The 18188-nt window shown below is 45.9% G+C and overlaps 1 protein-coding gene across 2 annotated transcripts in view; it reads left to right on the plus strand.

The window, feature by feature from the left end:
* Positions 1 to 18188, plus strand: part of LOC139548895 (stAR-related lipid transfer protein 13-like) — a 131897-nt gene that overhangs the window by 19478 nt on the left and 94231 nt on the right. For both annotated transcript variants that reach the window (XM_071358826.1, XM_071358829.1), the window contains one exon: positions 15814 to 15847. In XM_071358826.1, the coding sequence (XP_071214927.1) occupies positions 15814 to 15847 (34 nt within the window). The remainder of the gene's footprint in view (positions 1 to 15813; positions 15848 to 18188) is intronic.

The raw sequence follows: 18188 nt of genomic DNA on the forward strand, positions 1-18188 counted from the left end.
TCAGTTATCTTTGCCTTCTTGGGTACAGGAACAATGGTAACCATCTTCAAGCATGTGGGGACAACAGAATGTGATAGGGAGCGATTGAATATGTCTGTAAACACACCAGCCAGCTGATCTGCGCATTCACAGAGTTCAAGTAACAGACACATCTCAACATCAACTGTTCAAAGGAGACTGCGTGAATCAGACCTTCATGGTCGAATTGCTGCAAACAAACCACTACTAAAGGACACCAATAAGAAGAAGAGACTTGCTTGGGCCAAGAGACACGAGCAATGGACATTAGACTGGTGGAAATCTGCCCGTTGGTCTGATGAGTCCAAATTTGAGATTTTGGGTTCCAACCGCCGTGTCTTTGTGAGACGCAGAGTAGGTGAACGGATAATCTCTGCATGTGTGGTTCCCACAGTGAAGCATGGAGGAGGAAGTGTGATGGTGTGTGGGTGCTTTGCTGGTGACACTGTAGGTGATATATTTAGAATTCACACTTATCATGGCTACCACAGCATTCTGCAACGATACGCCATCCCATCTGGTTTGCTCTTAGTCGGCCTATCATTTGTTTTTCAACAAGACAATGACCCAACACACCTTCAGGCTAATTTGACCAAGAAGGAGAATGATGGAGTGCTGCATCAGATGACCTAGCCTCCACAATCATCCGACCTCAACCCAATTGAGATGGTTTGGGATGAGTTGGAACGCAGAGTGAAGGAAAAGCAGCCAGCAAGTGCTCAACATATGTGGGAACTCTTTCAAGACTGTTGGAAAAGCATTCCTGGTGAAGCTGGTTGAGACGCGTAGCACTCACATCTGTAGCCATGAAGTGCTTTGAAAGGCTGGTCATGGCTCACATCAACACCATTATCCCAGAAACCCTAGACCCACTCCAATTTGCGTACCGCCCCAACAGATCCACAGATGATGCAATCTCTATTGCACTCAACACTGCCATTTCCCACCTGGACACAAGGAACACCTACGTGAGAATGCTATTCATTGACTACAGCTCAGCGTTCAACACCATCGTACCCTCTAAGCTCATCACTAATCTATGGGCCCTGGGACTAAACACCTCCCTCTGCAACTGGATCCTGGACTTCCTGACGGGCCATCCCCAGGTGGTAAGGGTAGGAAACAACACATCTGCCACGCTGATCCTCAACACAGGGGCCCCTCAGTGGTGCGTGCTCAGTCCCCCTCTGTACTCCCTGTTCACCCATGACTGCATGGCCAGGCAGGACTCCAACACCATCATCAAGTTTGCCAACGACACAACAGTGGTAGGGATGATCACCAACAACGATGAGACAGCCTATAGGGAGGAGATCAGAGACCTGGCCGTGTGGTGCCACGACAACAACCTCTCCCTCAACGTGATCAAGACAAAGGAGATGATTGTGGACTACAGGAAAAGGAGGACCGAGCACGCCCCCATTCTCATCGACGGGGCTGCAGTGGAGCAGGTTGAGAGCTTCAGGTTCCTTGATGTCCACATCACCAACAAACTATCATGGTCCAAACACACCAAGACAGTCGAGAAGAGGGCTCAACAAAGCCTATTCCCCTCAGGAGACTGAAAAGATTTGTCATGGGTCCTCAGATCCTCAAAAAGTTATACAGCTGCATCATCGAGAGCATCCTGACTGGTTGCATCACCGCCTGGTATGGCAACTGATCGGCCTCCGACTGCAAGGCACTAGAGAGGGTAGTGCGTACAGCCCAGTACATCACTGGGGCTAAGCTTCCTGCCATCCAGGACCTCTATATCAGGCAGTGTCATAGGAAGGCCCTAAACAAGGGACTTCAAAGACTCCAGCCACCCTAGTCATAGACTGTTCTCTCTGCTACCGCACGGCAACCGTTACCGGTGTGCCAAGTCTAGGTCCAAGAGGCTTCTAAACAGCTACACCAAAGCCATAAGACTCCTGAACAGCTGATCAAATGGCTACCCAGACTATTTGCACCCCCCACACACCCTGCCTTTACACTGCTGCTACTCTCTGGTTATTATCTATGCATAGTCAATCAAATTTACTCATAAAGCCCTTTTTACATCAGCCAATGTCACAAAGTGCTATACAGGAACCCAGCCTAAAACCCCAAACAGCAAGCAATGCAGATGTAGAAGCACGGTGGCTACAGTCAGATGGAGAGGTGGTGCTAATCACCTTACACCTCTACCTACATGTACATATTACCTCAACTAAGCTGTGCCCCCACACATTGACTTTGTACTTATCTATTTTTTTACTTCACACTTTTTTTCTTAAAACTGCATTGCTGGTTAAGGGCTTGTAAGTAAGCATTTTACTGTTGTATTCGATGCATGTGACAAATAAAATTTGATTTGATTTTGATTTGAGAATGCCAAGAGTGTGCAAAGCTGTCTTCAAGGCCGAAGAGTGGCTACTTTGAAGAATCTAAAATCTAAAATCTATTTTGATTTGTTTAACACTTTTTTGGTTACTACGTGATTCCATATGTGTTATTTCATAGTATTGATGTCTTCACTATTATTCTACAATGTAGAAAATAGTAAAAATAAAGAAAAACCCTTGAATGAGTAGGTGTGCAAACTTTTGACTGGTACTGTATAAAAACGCCATTCATACCGGTTTGGATGTAATGTGAAGTCCACAGCAGAGCTGCCCATTATATCCTCTTATGTTCCTTGTTTTATAAAGTGTGTACGCAGGAAGTGTGTGTGTGAGACAGCTGAGTGGTTTACTGTCCCCAGGTCAGGTGTTAGTCTGCCTATTAGACAGGCTTAGCAAGGGAAGCGATACAGCAAGTGTCAGATGGAGAGGTGGTGCTAGGTACATTTTGTGGCAGCTGGATGGAAACCCTGCTAACGGCCTGTGTTTGTACAGGTACCATGTCTGGATCAGGATCACAATCGATAGGTGAATGACTAATTAGATTGGTGGAAACAGAATGATGTGGCTTTCTGCTGTCCAGTCCTGATGCAGTCTGGTTCTCAGAGTCTCAGAGCAGATTACAGAGTCAGAAAGCTGCAGAGTAATGCGGAACACCACCAAGGTCTGAGTCAGAGGTAGAAAGGCTGCATGGAGACCACCTTCACCACCCACTGTCACACTACTGCACAATGATTCCAAAGTCTGGCCGGGAAACACTGTGTGTGTGTGTGTGTAACAGTATAACTTTAAACCGTCCCCTCGCCCCGACACGGGCGCGAACCAGGGACCCTCTGCACACGTCAACAACAGTTGCCCACGAAGCGTCGTTACCCATCGCTCCACAAAAGCCGCGGCCCTTGCAGAGCAAGGGGAAACCCAACTTCAGGTCTCAGACAAGTGACGTAACCGATTGAAATGCTATTAGCGCGTACCCGCTAACTAGCTAGCCATTTCACATCCGTTACACTCACCCATCTTTCAACCTCCTCCTTTTCCGCAGCAACCAGTGATCCGGGTCAACAGCATCAATGTAACAGTATAACTTTAGTACGTCCCCTCGCCCCGACACGGGCGCGAACCAGGGACCCTCTGCACACATCAACAACTGACACCCACGAAGCATCGTTACCCATCGCTCCACAAAAGCCGCGGCCCTTGCAGAGCAAGGGGAAACCCAACTTCAGGTCTCAGACAAGTGACGTAAGTGATGTGAAATGCTGTGTAGCGCGTGCGCGCTGTGCTAGCTAGCCATGTGTCGCGTCCGTGTGCGTGTGTGTGTGTGTGTGTGTGTGTGTGTGTGTGTGTGTGTGTGTGTGTGTGTGTGTGTGTGTGCATGCGTATGCGCATGCGCAGGGTTAATGATAAGCCCAGGATTACTTCCCTACAAGCCCTAGGCTGACTCCAGGATCTAGACCACCCCTAACACATGCACACACCCCTCAGCCTCTTACATGAGGGTTTTGGAGTGGGTGTGAAAGCAGCGGAGAGAGAGAATGTGATGTTAGAGTCTGTGCTGCTGCTGTCATGATGAGGGGCTCAGAATAACCTGACCACGGTAACTAATTACTGTCATGTGACTGGAAGGTTATGAGTTGATAGAGAGCCTGCGACCCAAATTACACCCTATTCTCTATATTGTGCAAATGTTTTTTGACCAAAAAAAGTGCACTATATAGGGAATAGGGTGCCATTAGGAATGCATAGGAATGTTTGGAGTCATTGTTTAACAGGACGTTGTTATGGAAGTTCCCCCTGACCCTGCCTGTCTCTAGGTTAGGGTCACCATTTTTCGGTTGGTTTCAACATGATGTAATGGGTCCTATGTGTAGCTGGTGTAGAGAGTCAGGCGCAGGACAGCAGATATGAGGAATCAAAGTACTTTTACTCAAAATGTCAAATATACAAAGTAACAAATACACGCACACCATGACAGACCGAAAATACAATGAACAATCACTCACACAAAAACATGGGGGAACAGAGGGTTAAATAATGAACAAGTAATTGTGGGATTGAAATCAGGTGTGTAAAACAAAGATAAAAAAAATGGAAAATAAAAAGTGGATTGGCGGTGGCTAGAAGGCTGGTGACGTCAACTGCCGAACGCCGCCCGAACAAGGAGAGGGACCGACTTCGGCGGAAGTCGTGACACATGACCCCTGTTGTATTGACATGCAGATTCCTGTCCACAATGGTTTGCTAGATGGAAAGGGTATTTAATTCCTAACATTCTGGTTCCACCTCCACCTGCACCCACTGCATAGTGACTGTGAGGTATCTGTTCTGTGTTTGATGCTTGAGGGTGAGACCATCAGATATGTGTTCGATGTTTAAATGTTCTGCAGCACATGTGTTCCTGTGTGTCTCAACATGACTGCAGACACTGCATTCCTGAGACCTGACACTTCAAATAGAGAAAGAAAAGTTCCTCCTCAGAACCTGGCAGGACGGAGCTGGTCTGATGGTCCTGGCAGACATAGAGTCAAACATCAAAAGACCCTCAGACAGACACACATCCAAAAAGGCAGCAGTGACGTATAAATTATAAATGATCCTCTGACATGATGGAAGGTCTTCCTATTGGTTGTGACCCATTGAGACAGTGTTCTAAATATAGCCAGGTGTGTTCCTGTCTGTCCAGGGGTTGGATAGAGGAGGCAAAGGATGAGGCTGGTCTACTGGTCTACTGATCTACTAGTCTACTGACTGGTCTACTGGTCTACTGACTGGTCTACTGGTCTACTGACTGGTCTACTGGTCTACTGGCTGGTCTACTGGTTTACTAATCTACTGGTCTACTGGCTGGTCTACTGGTTTACTAATATACTGGTCTACTGACTGGTCTACTGGTCTACTGGCTGGTCTACTAGTTTACTAATCTACTGGTCTACTGGCTGGTCTACTCGTTTACTAATCTACTGGTCTACTGGCTGGTCTACTGGTCTACTGGCTGGTCTACTGGTCTACTGGCTGATCTACTGGCCTACTGGCTGGTCTACTGGTCTACTGGCTGGTCTACTGGTTTACTAATCTACTGGTCTACTGGCTGGTCTACTGGTCTAATGGCTGGTCTACTGGCTGGTCTACTGGCTGGTCTACTGGTCTAATGGCTGGTCTACTGGTTTACTAATCTACTGGTCTACTGGTCTACTGGCTGGTCTACTGGTCTACTGGCTGGTCTACTGGTCTACTGACTGGTCAACTGGTCTACTGACTGGTCAACTGGTCTACTGGTCTACTGGCTGGTCTACTGATCTACTAGTCTACTGACTGGTTTACTGGTCTACTGGTCTACTGGCTGGTCAACTGGTCTACTGGTATACTGGCTGGTCTACTGGTCTACAAGTCTACTGACTGGTCTACTGGTCTACCGATCTACTAGTCTACTGGCTGGTCTACTGGTCTACTGATCTACTAGTCTACTGGCTGGTCTACTGGTCTACTGGCTGGTCTACTGGCTGGCCTACTGGTCTACTGGCTGGTCTACTAGTCTACTGGCTGGTCTACAGGCTGGTCTACTGGCTGGTCTACTGGTCTACTGGTCTACTGGCTGGTCTACTAGTCTACTGGCTGGCCTACTGGCTGATCTACTGGCCTACTGGCTGGTCTACTGGTCTACAAGTCTACTGACTGGTCTACTGGTCTACCGATCTACTAGTCTACTGGCTGGTCTACTGGTCTACTGATCTACTAGTCTACTGGCTGGTCTACTGGTCTACTGGCTGGTCTACTGGCTGGCCTACTGGTCTACTGGCTGGTCTACTAGTCTACTGGCTGGTCTACAGGCTGGTCTACTGGCTGGTCTACTGGTCTACTGGTCTACTGGCTGGTCTACTAGTCTACTGGCTGATCTACTGGCCTACTGGCTGGTCTACTGGTCTACTGGCCTACTGGCTGGTCTACTGGTCTACTGGTCTACTGGCTGATCTACTGGCCTACTGGCTGGTCTACTGGTCTACTGGCTGATCTACTGGCCTACTGGCTGGTCTACTGGTCTATTGGTCTACTGGTCTACTGGCTGGTCTACTGGTCTACTGGTTTACTGGTCTACTGGCTGGTCTACTGGTCTACTGGTCTACTGGTCTACTGGCTGGTCTACTGGTCTACTGGCCTACTGGCTGATCTACTGAGACCACATCTGACCAAGGAGCAGAGCAGACGCCCAATGATCTCTTTCTATCCCTTATTTTTTCTTAGACTCAGAGTAAAACTAGGGTTATTTTCCCAGGGACATAGAGTGTAGGTCTGAGGTTTTATTTTACAACCGAGACAACTATCGGAATGTTGTGGAGAGAGATGGATTCAGTCCTGTGAGTTCAGCCCATAGTTACGTGTTATGAGTTAGGGGTTGTGGATCATGGCTATGCCTTGGCGTAGAGGCCTAGAGGAAGTCTCTGGAGATAAGCCACAGAAGAGTAATGGCCGTGGAGAGACCTCATCCATCCTACCCTGCCCTGAGCTATGATGAGAGGCCTGGATCGTTACATATAGCTGCGTCCCACATGACAACTCATTCCCAATATAGTGCGTTACATTTGAGTTGGGCCCATTGGGCTCTGACCAAAAGTAGTGCACTATGTAGGGAATAGGGTGCCATTTTGGAGGCAGCCATATACAACTATAGGTCTGGTTATATAATATCAGGCATGGGTTTGGGGGTGCTCTGTCTTTCTCTGTGAACAAATGTGATTCAGGTTAGTCGCGCATGCCAATGAAACACAATGAATGATTGGTGGGGTAACCTCAGACTTCACTCTGTGGGGTTGGGTGTGTTCAGGACTGTCAAATCCATCCCAAATGCAACCCTATTCCCTGTATAGTGCACTACTTCTGCCATTTTGGATGAATCCTGACAGACAACAGGGCTCTGTGTTGGGTTGAGAGTGTACTCTACATAGACCACAGGGCTGTGTTGGGTTGAGAGTGTACTCTACATAGACCACAGGGTTCTGTGTTGGGTTGAGAGTGTACTCTACATAGACCACAGGGCTCTGTGTTGGGTTGAGAGTGTACTCTACATAGACCACAGGGCTCTGTGTTGGGTTGAGAGTGTACTTTACATAGACCACAAGGCTCTGTGTTGGGTTGAGCGTGTACTTTACATAGACCACAGGGCTCTGTGTTGTGTTGAGAATGTACTCTACATAGAACACAGGGCTCTGTGTTGGGTTGAGAGTGTACTCTACATAGACCACAGGGCTCTGTGTTGGGTTGAGAGTGTACTCTACATAGACCACAGGGCTCTGTGTTGGGTTGAGAGTGTACTTTACATAGACCACAGGGCTCTGTGTTGGGTTGAGAGTGTACTTTACATAGACCACAGGGCTCTGTGTTGGGTTGAGCGTGTACTTTACATAGACCACAGGGCTCTGTGTTGGGTTGAGAATGTACTCTACATAGAACACAGGGCTCTGTGTTGGGTTGAGAGTGTACTCTACATAGACCACAGGGCTCTGTGTTGGGTTGAGAGTGTACTCTACATAGACCACAGGGCTCTGTGTTGGGTTGAGAGTGTACTTTACATAGACCACAGGGCTCTGTGTTGGGTTGAGAGTGTACTTTACATAGAACACAGGGCTCTGTGTTGGGTTGAGAGTGTACTCTACATAGACCACAGGGCTCTGTGTTGGGTTGAGAGTGTACTCTACATAGAACACAGGGCTCTGTGTTGGGTTGAGAGTGTACTCTACATAGACCACAGGGCTCTGTGTTGGGTTGAGAGTGTACTCTACATAGGCCACAGGGCTCTGTGTTGGGTTGAGAGTGTACTCTACATAGACCACAGGGCTCTGTGTTGGGTTGAGAGTGTACTTTACATAGACCACAGGGCTCTGTGTTGGGTTGAGAGTGTACTCTACATAGACCACAGGGCTCTGTGTTGGGTTGAGAGTGTACTTTACATAGACCACAGGGCTCTGTGTTGGGTTGAGAGTGTACTTTACATAGACCACAGGGCTCTGTGTTGGGTTGAGAGTGTACTCTACATAGACCACAGGGCTCTGTGTTGGGTTGAGAGTGTACTTTACATAGACCACAGGGCTCTGTGTTGGGTTGAGAGTGTACTCTACATAGACCACAGGGGGGAAGGGGGGGAGTTGAGAAACGCAAGAAAAAGTCAAACACAAACGTCACCGTTGTTCATTGGGGATGTAAAGAAATGCATGATGGGTATTATGTAATTCCTTACAGATCTCGTGTGAACTTTGTACAGCATCCCATTGCCAGCTACAATGTATAGCAGCATCTCAGAGAGTACTATTAGAAAGCTGGACATGTCCCATAGCCTGTTAGGAATGTTTTCCACTTGTTTTGTCTGAACTAGTTGATTTATTTAGTCACTGCAGTAGACAGGTAGACCAGACCAGTTATCAGTCACCAAAGACCAGACATGTCAGTCCATATAAAAATCTTGGTTGTTGTAGAAGAGGTAGCTTCCTGATAGGGCTGTGTCTTCTTCTGTGTCTTGTCACCTGACCCCTGACCTCTAACCCATAACCCGACGTGGTGATTGCTCAGAACTGAAGCGGTGTGGTATAACCATAGAGATAGAGGACTCTAGAGCCCAAAGGCCTGTTTTAGCTTGAGCAGTGCTATTGAGGACTTTCAACATTTTGAAGGCGTTATCTGGGAGAGACTTCCTAGGGGTTAAGGAAGGATCACATAATTCCATACAGGTTACCTGGTGGGATCAGCCAATGCATTATAGTCATGAGGAAACATTCCATAACTGCAGGTGTCAGTAAATAGCCAACCTTGGCATCATATATGTTCAAACAACACTCTCCAGGTGGCAGTGTGCACCCTTTGTTTGTTTGCCAACTCATAGTAGAAGAAAATCTACTACTTCAAAATGGAGATGGCCTCAATGGTGCGATGCCCATGCTCTCACAGATGCCATAATGGGACATATCCAATCATGCAATGTCTATCTAAGTCCATGGGTATAACTAAACCAGTGAAAAAGAAAATGGAAGGACACTAACAGGACTTTATCCGGGCTGTCGAGAGACAGAAATAAGTCTAGGACAGTCTTTGAAGCCCTTTGAGTAAAAGACAGACTGGTATCTCCATTGAGGCCATTCAGTCAGTTCAAGTAGGCTAATTTTAATCACAGCTTTATTTGTAGTTGTGGGTCAGAGCCTGTTATTAGATCTATTATGTTAACGCACGTCAGTTTAGAGTTTAGACAGCCCCATGGGCCCGGGTCAAAAGTAGTGCACTATATAGTGAATAGGGTGCCATTTGGGATGCAGGCCCTAGTTTCCTCTGTCTGCAGAATTAGATGAGATGCTTGGTTAGAGCAGAGAGTTGAGAAAGACACTGTCAGCATTGCTTCTGTTCTCCAACACTATGACTGAAGAGGACAGAAATGTAATAATACAATTCGACCCTGTTATGCTGAATCTCACAGTCAATAAGCAGGGATACTTCAGTAACAACATCAGTCCCTTCACCTCATAGTGTTCTGCCTGAGACCGAATATTGTCTCTATGTCTCCACCTTTTAACCACCTCACTCCTCTGCTGTTGGACAGAGGCTACTATTTGTAATATATGTGTTTCCTCATACTGTAGGCTGCTCTACCATGGGTACATCCCAAATAGCACCCTATTCCTTATTATAGTGCACTATTCCGGCTGTGGCAAAAATCCTATTCAGCCACCCATGGCGCTGTACAACCAACAGCTAACCTCTAATATCACAATATATTTTCTCTGGAGACACACGAGCCTATATACAGTTGAAGTCGGAAGTTTACATTCACTTAGGTTGGAGTCATTAAAACTCGTTTTTCAACCACTCCACAATTTTCTTGTTAACAAACTATAGTTTTGGCAAGTCGGTTAGGAAATCTACTTTGTGCATGACACAAGTAATTTTTCCAACAATTGTTTACAGACAGATTATTTCACTTATAATTCACTGTATCACAATTCCAGTGGGTCAGAAGTTTACATACACTAAGTTGACTGTGCCTTTAAACAGCTTGGAAAATTCCAGAAAATGATGTCATGGCTTTAGAAGCTTCTGATAGGCTAATTGACATAATTTGAGTCAATTGGAGGTGTACCTGTGGATGTATTTCAAGGCATACCTTCAATCTCAGTGCCTCTTTGCTTGACATCTTGGAAAAATCAAAAGAAATCAGCCAATGTACCCCTCAACAAGTCTGGTTCATCCTTGGGAGCAATTTCCAAATGCCTGAAGGCACCACGTTCATCTGTACAAACAATAGTACACAAGTATAAACACCATGGGACCACACAGGAATCATACCGCTCAGGAAGGAGACGCGTTCTGTCTCCTAGAGATGAACGTACTTTGGTGCGAAAAGTGCAAATCAATTCCAGAACAACAGCAAAGGACCCTGTGAAGATGCTGGAGGAAACAGCTACAAAAGTATCTATATCCACAGTAAAACGAGTCCTATATCGACATAACCTGAAAGGCCGCTCAGCAAGGATAAAGCCACTGCTCCAAAACCGCCATAAAAAAGCCAGACTACGGTTTGCAACTGCACATGGGGACAAAGATTCTACTTTTTGGAGGAATGTCCTCTGGTCTGATGAAACAAAAATAGAACTGTTTGGCCATTATGACTGTCACTATGTTTGGAGGAAAAAGAGAGCTGACCAGTGACACAAGCCTAACAGACTAGCTAAACTACTTCTATGCTCGCTTCGAGGCAAATAACACTGAAAAATGAATGAGAGCACCAGCTGTTCTGGACGGCTGTGTGATCACGCTCTCCGCAGCCGATGTGAGTAAGACCTTTAAACAGGTCAACATTCACAAGGCCACAGGGCCAGACGGATTACCAGGACGTGTACTGCGAGCATGCGCTGACCAACTGGCAAGTGTTTTCACTGACATTTTCAACATGTTTTAAGCAAACCACCATAGTCCCTGTGCCCAAGAACACTAAGGTAACCTGCCTAAATGACTACCAACCCGTAGCCGTCACATCTGTAGCCATGAGGTGGTTTGAAAGGGTGGTCATGGCTCACATCAACACTATTATCCAAGCAACCCTAGACCCACTCCAATTTGCATACCGCCCTAACAGATCCACAGATGATGCAATCTCTATTGCACTCCACACTGCCCTTTCCCACCTGGACAAAAGGAACACCTACAGTTGAAGTCGGAAGTTTACATACACCTTAGCCAAATACATTTAAACAAATTTTTTCACAATTCCTGACATTTAATCCTAGTAAAAATTCCCTAAATAAAGTCAGTTAGGATCACCACTTTATTTTAAGAACGTGAAATGTCAGAATAATAGTAGAGAGAAGGATTTATTACAGCTTCTATTTCTTTCATCACATTCCCAGTGGGTCAGAAGTTTACATACACTCAATTAGTATTTGGTAGCACTGCCCTTAAATTGTTTAACTTGGGTCTGTAACGTTCGTCATCTGAAGATGAGGAATCATCGAACCAAAGCGCAGCGTGGTAAGTGTTCATGTTAATTTATTAAAACAGAACACTAAACAACATAACAAAGAGAACGAAACGAAACAGTCCTGTCTGGTACAGACACAAAGACAGAAAACAACTACCCACAAAACACAGGTGGGAAAAGGCTACCTAAGTATGGTTCTCAATCAGAGACAACGATAGACAGCTGCCTCTGATTGAGAACCACACCCGGCCAAACACATAGAAATAGAAAACATAGAACAAAAACATAGAATGCCCACCCCAACTCACGCCCTGACCAACCAAAATAGAGACATAAAAAGGATCTCTAAGGTCAGGGCGTGACAGGGTCAAATGTTTTGGGTAGCCTTCCACAAGCTTCCCACAATAAGTTGGGTGAATTTTGGCCCATTCCTCCTGACAGAGCTGGTGTAACTGAGTCAGGTTTGTAGGCATCCTTGCTTGCACACGCTTTTTCAAGTCTGCCCACAAATTTACGATAGGGTTGAGGTCAGGGCTTTGTGATGGCCACTCCAATACCTTTGTTGTCCTTAAGCCATTTTGCCACAACTTTGGAAGTGTGCTTGGGGTCATTGTCCATTTGGAAGACCCATTTGCGACCAAACTCTAACTTCCTGACTGACGTCTTGAGATGTTGCTTCAATATATCCACTTAATTTTCCTCCCTCATGATGCCATCTATTATGTGAAGTTCACCAGTCCCTCCTGCAGCAAAGCACCCCCACAACATGATTCTGCCACCACCGTGCTTCGCGTTTGGGATGGTGTTTTTCGGCTTGCACGCCTCCCCCTTTTTCCTCCAAACATAACGATGGTCATTATGTCGATTTCAGGTTATGTCGATATAGGACTCGTTTTACTGTGGATATAGATACTCTTGTAGCTGTTTCCTCCAGCATCTTCACAAGGTATTTTGCTGTTGTTCTGGGATTGATTTGCACTTTTCGCACCAAAGTACGTTCATCTCTAGGAGACAGAACATGTCTCATTCCTGAGCAGTATGACGGCTGCGTGGTCCCATGATGTTAATACTTGTGTACTATTGTTTGTACAGATGAACGTTGTACCTTCAGGCGTTTGGAAATTGCTCCCAAGGATGAACCAGACTTGTGGAGGTCCACAATTTTTTCTCTGAGGTCTTGGCTGATTTATTTTGATTTTCCCATGATGTCAAGCAAAAAGGCACTGAGTTTGAAGGTAGGCCTTGAAATATATCCACAGGTACACCTCCAATTGACTCAAATGATGTCAATTAGCCTATCAGAAGCTTCTAAAGCCATGACATAATTTCCTGGAAATTTCCAAGCTGTTTGACGGCACAGTCAACTTAGTGTATGTAAACTTCTGACCCACTGGAAATGTGATACAATGAATTATAAGTGAAATAATCTGTCTGTAAACAATTGTTGGAAAAATTACTTGTGTCATGCACAGAGTAGATTTCCTAACCAACTTGCCAAAACTATAGTTTGTTAACAAGAAATTTGTTGAGTGGTTGAAAAACGAGTTTTAATGACTCCAACCTACAGTAAGTGTATGTAAACTTCCGACTTCAACTGTATTTGAGAATGCTATTCATTAACTACAGCTCAGCATTCAACACCATACTGCCCTCAAAGCTTATCAATAAGCTAAGGACCCTGGCACTAAACACCTCCCTCTGCAACTGGATCCTGGACTTCCTGACGGGCCATCCCCAGGTGGTAAGGGTAGGAAACAACACATCTGCCACGCTGATCCTCAACAGAGGGGCCACTCAGTGGTGCGTGCTCAGTCCCCCTCTGTACTCCCTGTTCACCCATGACTGCATGGCCAGGCAGGACTCCAACACCATCATCAAGTTTGCCAACGACACAACAGTGGTAGGGATGATCACCAACAACGATGAGACAGCCTATAGGGAGGAGGTCAGAGACCTGGCCGTGTGGTGCCACGACAACAACCTCTCCCTCAACGTGATCAAGACAAAGGAGATTATTGTGGACTACAGGAAAAGGAGGACCGAGCACGCCCCCATTCTCATCGACGGGGCTGTAGTGGAGCAGGTTGAGAGCTTCAGGTTCCTTGGTGTCCATGTCACCAACAAACTATCATGGTCCAAACACACCAAGACAGTTCGAGAAGAGGGCACGACAAAGCCTATTCCCCCTCAGGAGACTGAAAAGATTTGGCATGGGTCCTCAGATCCTCAAAAAGTTATACAGCTGCATCATCGAGAGCATCCTGACTGGTTGCATCACCGCCTGGTATGGCAACTGCTCGGCCTCCGACCGCAAGGCACTAGAGAGGGTAGTGCGTACGGCCCAGTACATCACTGGGGCTAAGCTTCCTGCCATCCAGGACCTCTATATCAGGCAGTGTCAGAGGAAGGCCCTAAACAAGGGACTTCAAAGACTCCAGCCACCCTAGTCATAGACTGTTCTCTCTGCTACCGCATGGCAACCGTTACCGGTGTGCCAAGTCTAGGTCCAAGAGGCTTCTAAACAACTTCTACTCCCAAGCCATAAGACTCCTGAACATCTAATCAAATGGCTACCCAGACTATTTGCATTGTCCCCCCCCCCCCCCTCTTTTACACCGCTGCTACTCTCTGTTATTATCTATGCATAGTCACTTTAATAACTCTACCTACATGTACATATTACCTCAATTACCTCGACTAACCGGTGACTCTGTACTGGTACTGTAACGGCTTTCTTCCAGGGGTGAAGGAGAGGACCAAAGTGCAGCGCGGTTAGTGTTCAACATGTTTAATTTGACGACAAGTGAACACTACAAACAACAAACAAAACAACAAACCGTGAAAACCGATACAGACCTATCTGGTGCAGAACACAAACACAGAGACAGGTAACAACCACCCACAACGAACACAGTGAAACAACCTACCTAAATATGACTCTTAATTAGAGGAACGCAAAACACCTGCCTGTAATTAAGAGCCATACCAGGCAACCCTAAACCAACATAGAAACACACAACATAGAATGCCCACCCAAAACTCACGCCCTGACCATCACACACATACAAAACAACAGAAAACAGGTCAGGAACTTGACAGGTACCCCCTGTATATAGTCTCGCTATTGTTATTTTACTGCTGCTCTTTAACTACTTGTTACTTTTATTTCTTATTCATATTCTTATTTTTTAAACTGCATTGTTGGTTAGGGGCTTGTAAGTAAGCATTTCACTGTAAGGTGTTGTATTCGGCGCATGTGACTAATACAATTGGATTTGATTTTAATTATGCAGAGGTTGTAGATAAAGCTCACCACAAGTCATTAGTGACACTCTCCTGATGGAAACACAATAACACGAGAGCTGACATAAACATAAAACACTGGCGACTCACTGGTGTGGTGGTAAGTCTCAATGGAAAAGCACCATGTTGTAGTGCACCCTGTTCAACAGTATTTCCCCTTTATAGAGAATAGGATGCCATTTGGGATTAAAGCCATGTGGTTAGTCTAAGTTGGTCTAATATCACAGTGGATGTTATAAATACTTAAGCGATGTACAAACATGAGCCAGCTGTCCATATTGAACCAGCCATCAGGTCTCTATGGTAACACAGTAAAGCTGTCAGCAGCCATATAGATCAGTCATTAACCCTTAACTTTTATGGCTTTGTCATTACTAGGATACAATTCAGTTCAATACTCCTCTCCTCCCTGAATATATCCTCTGTGGCATTACTAGGATACAATTCAGTTCAATACTCCTCTCCTCGCTGAATATATCCTCTGTGGCATTACTAGGATGCCACAGACACCTGAGTTGTACAACACTGTAGTATTTATAACATTTTGAAAAGCTGTGTATTCTTCAACCAATCTGTTTTGTTATTGTTTAAGACAGCCATGCAGTTAGAGTGGTATTGAGGGCTGCAGTAAACTCTGTTGTTCTCTGACTAACCATGGTCTGTTTCTCTTCTTTGCAGATATGCAGTAAGATGCAATTCAGTGCAGGTGCAGGTAAGGTTTTTTTCATGTGTACATGTTTCACCAGGCTGTGTTGGATCTGGCATGTGCCCTAAATGGAACTCCATTCCCTACATATTGCCCTGTTCAAAAGTAGCGCACTATATGGGGAATACGGTGCCATTTGGGACATAGCCACTGTCATTAGATTGTCTGCAGATGGTCCTCGCTGCAGGACAGTATTAATTCTCAGCACTGTTGGCCTGACACTCTTCTCTGTTAGCCCAGAGTCTGCTCTGTTAGTCCAGGGTATGCTCTGTTAGTCCAGGGTATGCTCTGTTAGTCCAGGGTATGCTCTGTTAGTCCAGGGTCTGCTCTGTTAGTCCAGGGTCTTCTCTGTTAGTCCAGGGTCTTCTCTGTTAGGCCAGGGTATGCTCTGTTAGTCCAGGGTCTGCTCTTTTAGTCCAGGGTCTTCTCTGTTAGTCCAGGGTCTTCTCTGTTAGTCCAGGGTCTGCTCTGTTAGTTCAGGGTCTGCTCTGTTAGCCCAGGGTATTCTCTGTTAGTCCAAGGTCTTCTCTGTTAGTTCAGGGTCTGCTCTGTTAGCCCAGGGTATGCTCTGTTAGTCCAAGGTCTTCTCTGTTAGTCCAGGGTCTGCTCTGTTATCCAGGGTCTTCTCTGTTAGTCCAGGGTCTGCTCTTTTAGTCCAGGGTCTTCTCTGTTAGTCCAGGGTCTTCTCTGTTAGTCCAGGGTCTGCTCTGTTAGTCCAGGGTCTTCTCTGTTAGTCCTTAGTCCAGGGTCTTCTCTGTTAGTCCAGGGTCTTCTCTGTTAGTCCAGGGTCTTCTCTGTTAGTCCGGGGTCTTCTCTGTTAGTCCAGGGTCAGTCCATGCCTGGACTTTATCTCAGTGGGCTAACACACAAGACCTGCATGGTTTCAAACCCAGTCGGTCACATAAGGCTTGCTTGCTAGTGCTGTGGTCTTGTTCTGTAGGATGGTACGGCTGTTGCTGTGAGACAATGGGGTTGTGAGTGACAGATGGGGACAGGTGTGCCAGCCAGGGTCCAGGTTTCACTCCCCAGCAGTGTCTAGAGAATGTCCAGAGAATGTCACTCCCGACACACAGCCTCTCAGGCTCTTCTTTTAAAGGCCTATTTATACTGACCGCCTGGCTTGGTGGGACACAGATCAAATTAGGAGGCATGCCAGATCATTGTTACTAGTACTACATAGTTACTGCTGAGGGAACTATTTGTCGTGTCGTGACCCTGGGGGCAGCTGGGGGATTATGGGGCGATGCCATTTTAGTCTCAGGTTCAACTCTCACATGAACTCTATGATCAGGGGGGATAATGGGGAGTAGTAGGCGGTATGTCAGTAATGTACAGGAGACCCTGTTCACATTCCATCACTCTCACCTATAGGTAGGAATGTCTGCTGTGTGGTCTGGCTGTGATTTATGACTTGCTCTGTGACTGATCACCACTCATACCAGGGTAATCGAGAGTGACGTATCACTGCTAATGGTTGTAAATCTATTGGCTTTGTGTGGTATTTACCTTGTTGATGACTTCAGTAACTATTTGTCAACACAACCAAGACATTTCCTTCCCTATGGTCCTGTTGATGTCATATTTTAGTACAGTGTGTTTCTACCATCTCTGCTTTAATAAAGTACAATATATTTAGCCACAAGACTCTCAACACGCCATCTCCCTTTTACAAGCATATGCTGGCTGAATTAGGACAGACAAAAGTCTGTGTCAAAGTCAATCTGATGTGGCCAGAGTCACCTACAATAAGAGAAGCGTAGTTAACGGAACATCTGTCTTCAATAGAAACACAGCTTATGTCTCAAATGGCACCCTACTCCTTATATAGTGCACTACTTTTGACCATAGCACATATGTGACATTGGTGAAAAGTAGTGCACAATACAGGGAATGGGGTGCGATTTGAGACGCCGACACAGTCAGGATAATAACTGTGAGTAGGATGATGATGATGACGTAAAGAGATGAAGCTAACTCTGAGCGCTGATATTCTCTGCCTATATTTGACAGCCGTACCGTAGAGACTGTATAGACAGCATGATGTCATGTTACTGGACCAGATGGTCTTCAGAATCTATGGTTATGTCCCAAATGGCACCCTTTTCCCTTAATAGTCCACTACTGTTGACCAGAGCCATATGGGCCCTGGTCAAAAATAGTGCACTGTCTAGGGTAGAGGTTAGGGTGGTCAGCTCTCTGGGTAGAGGTGAGGAGAACCAGAAGTCAGACAGAGGCTTAAATTCTCGTCTCTCTGAACCATGGCCTGTGTGACCTGAATGTATTATATGGCCTTTAAAATCTATACTGATGTATATCTGTTGCTATGTTCTCATGTTGAGCAGAAACT

The sequence above is a fragment of the Salvelinus alpinus genome, chromosome 22, assembly GCF_045679555.1.
Source record: "Salvelinus alpinus chromosome 22, SLU_Salpinus.1, whole genome shotgun sequence".
NCBI classification, from domain to species: Eukaryota; Metazoa; Chordata; class Actinopteri; order Salmoniformes; family Salmonidae; genus Salvelinus; species Salvelinus alpinus.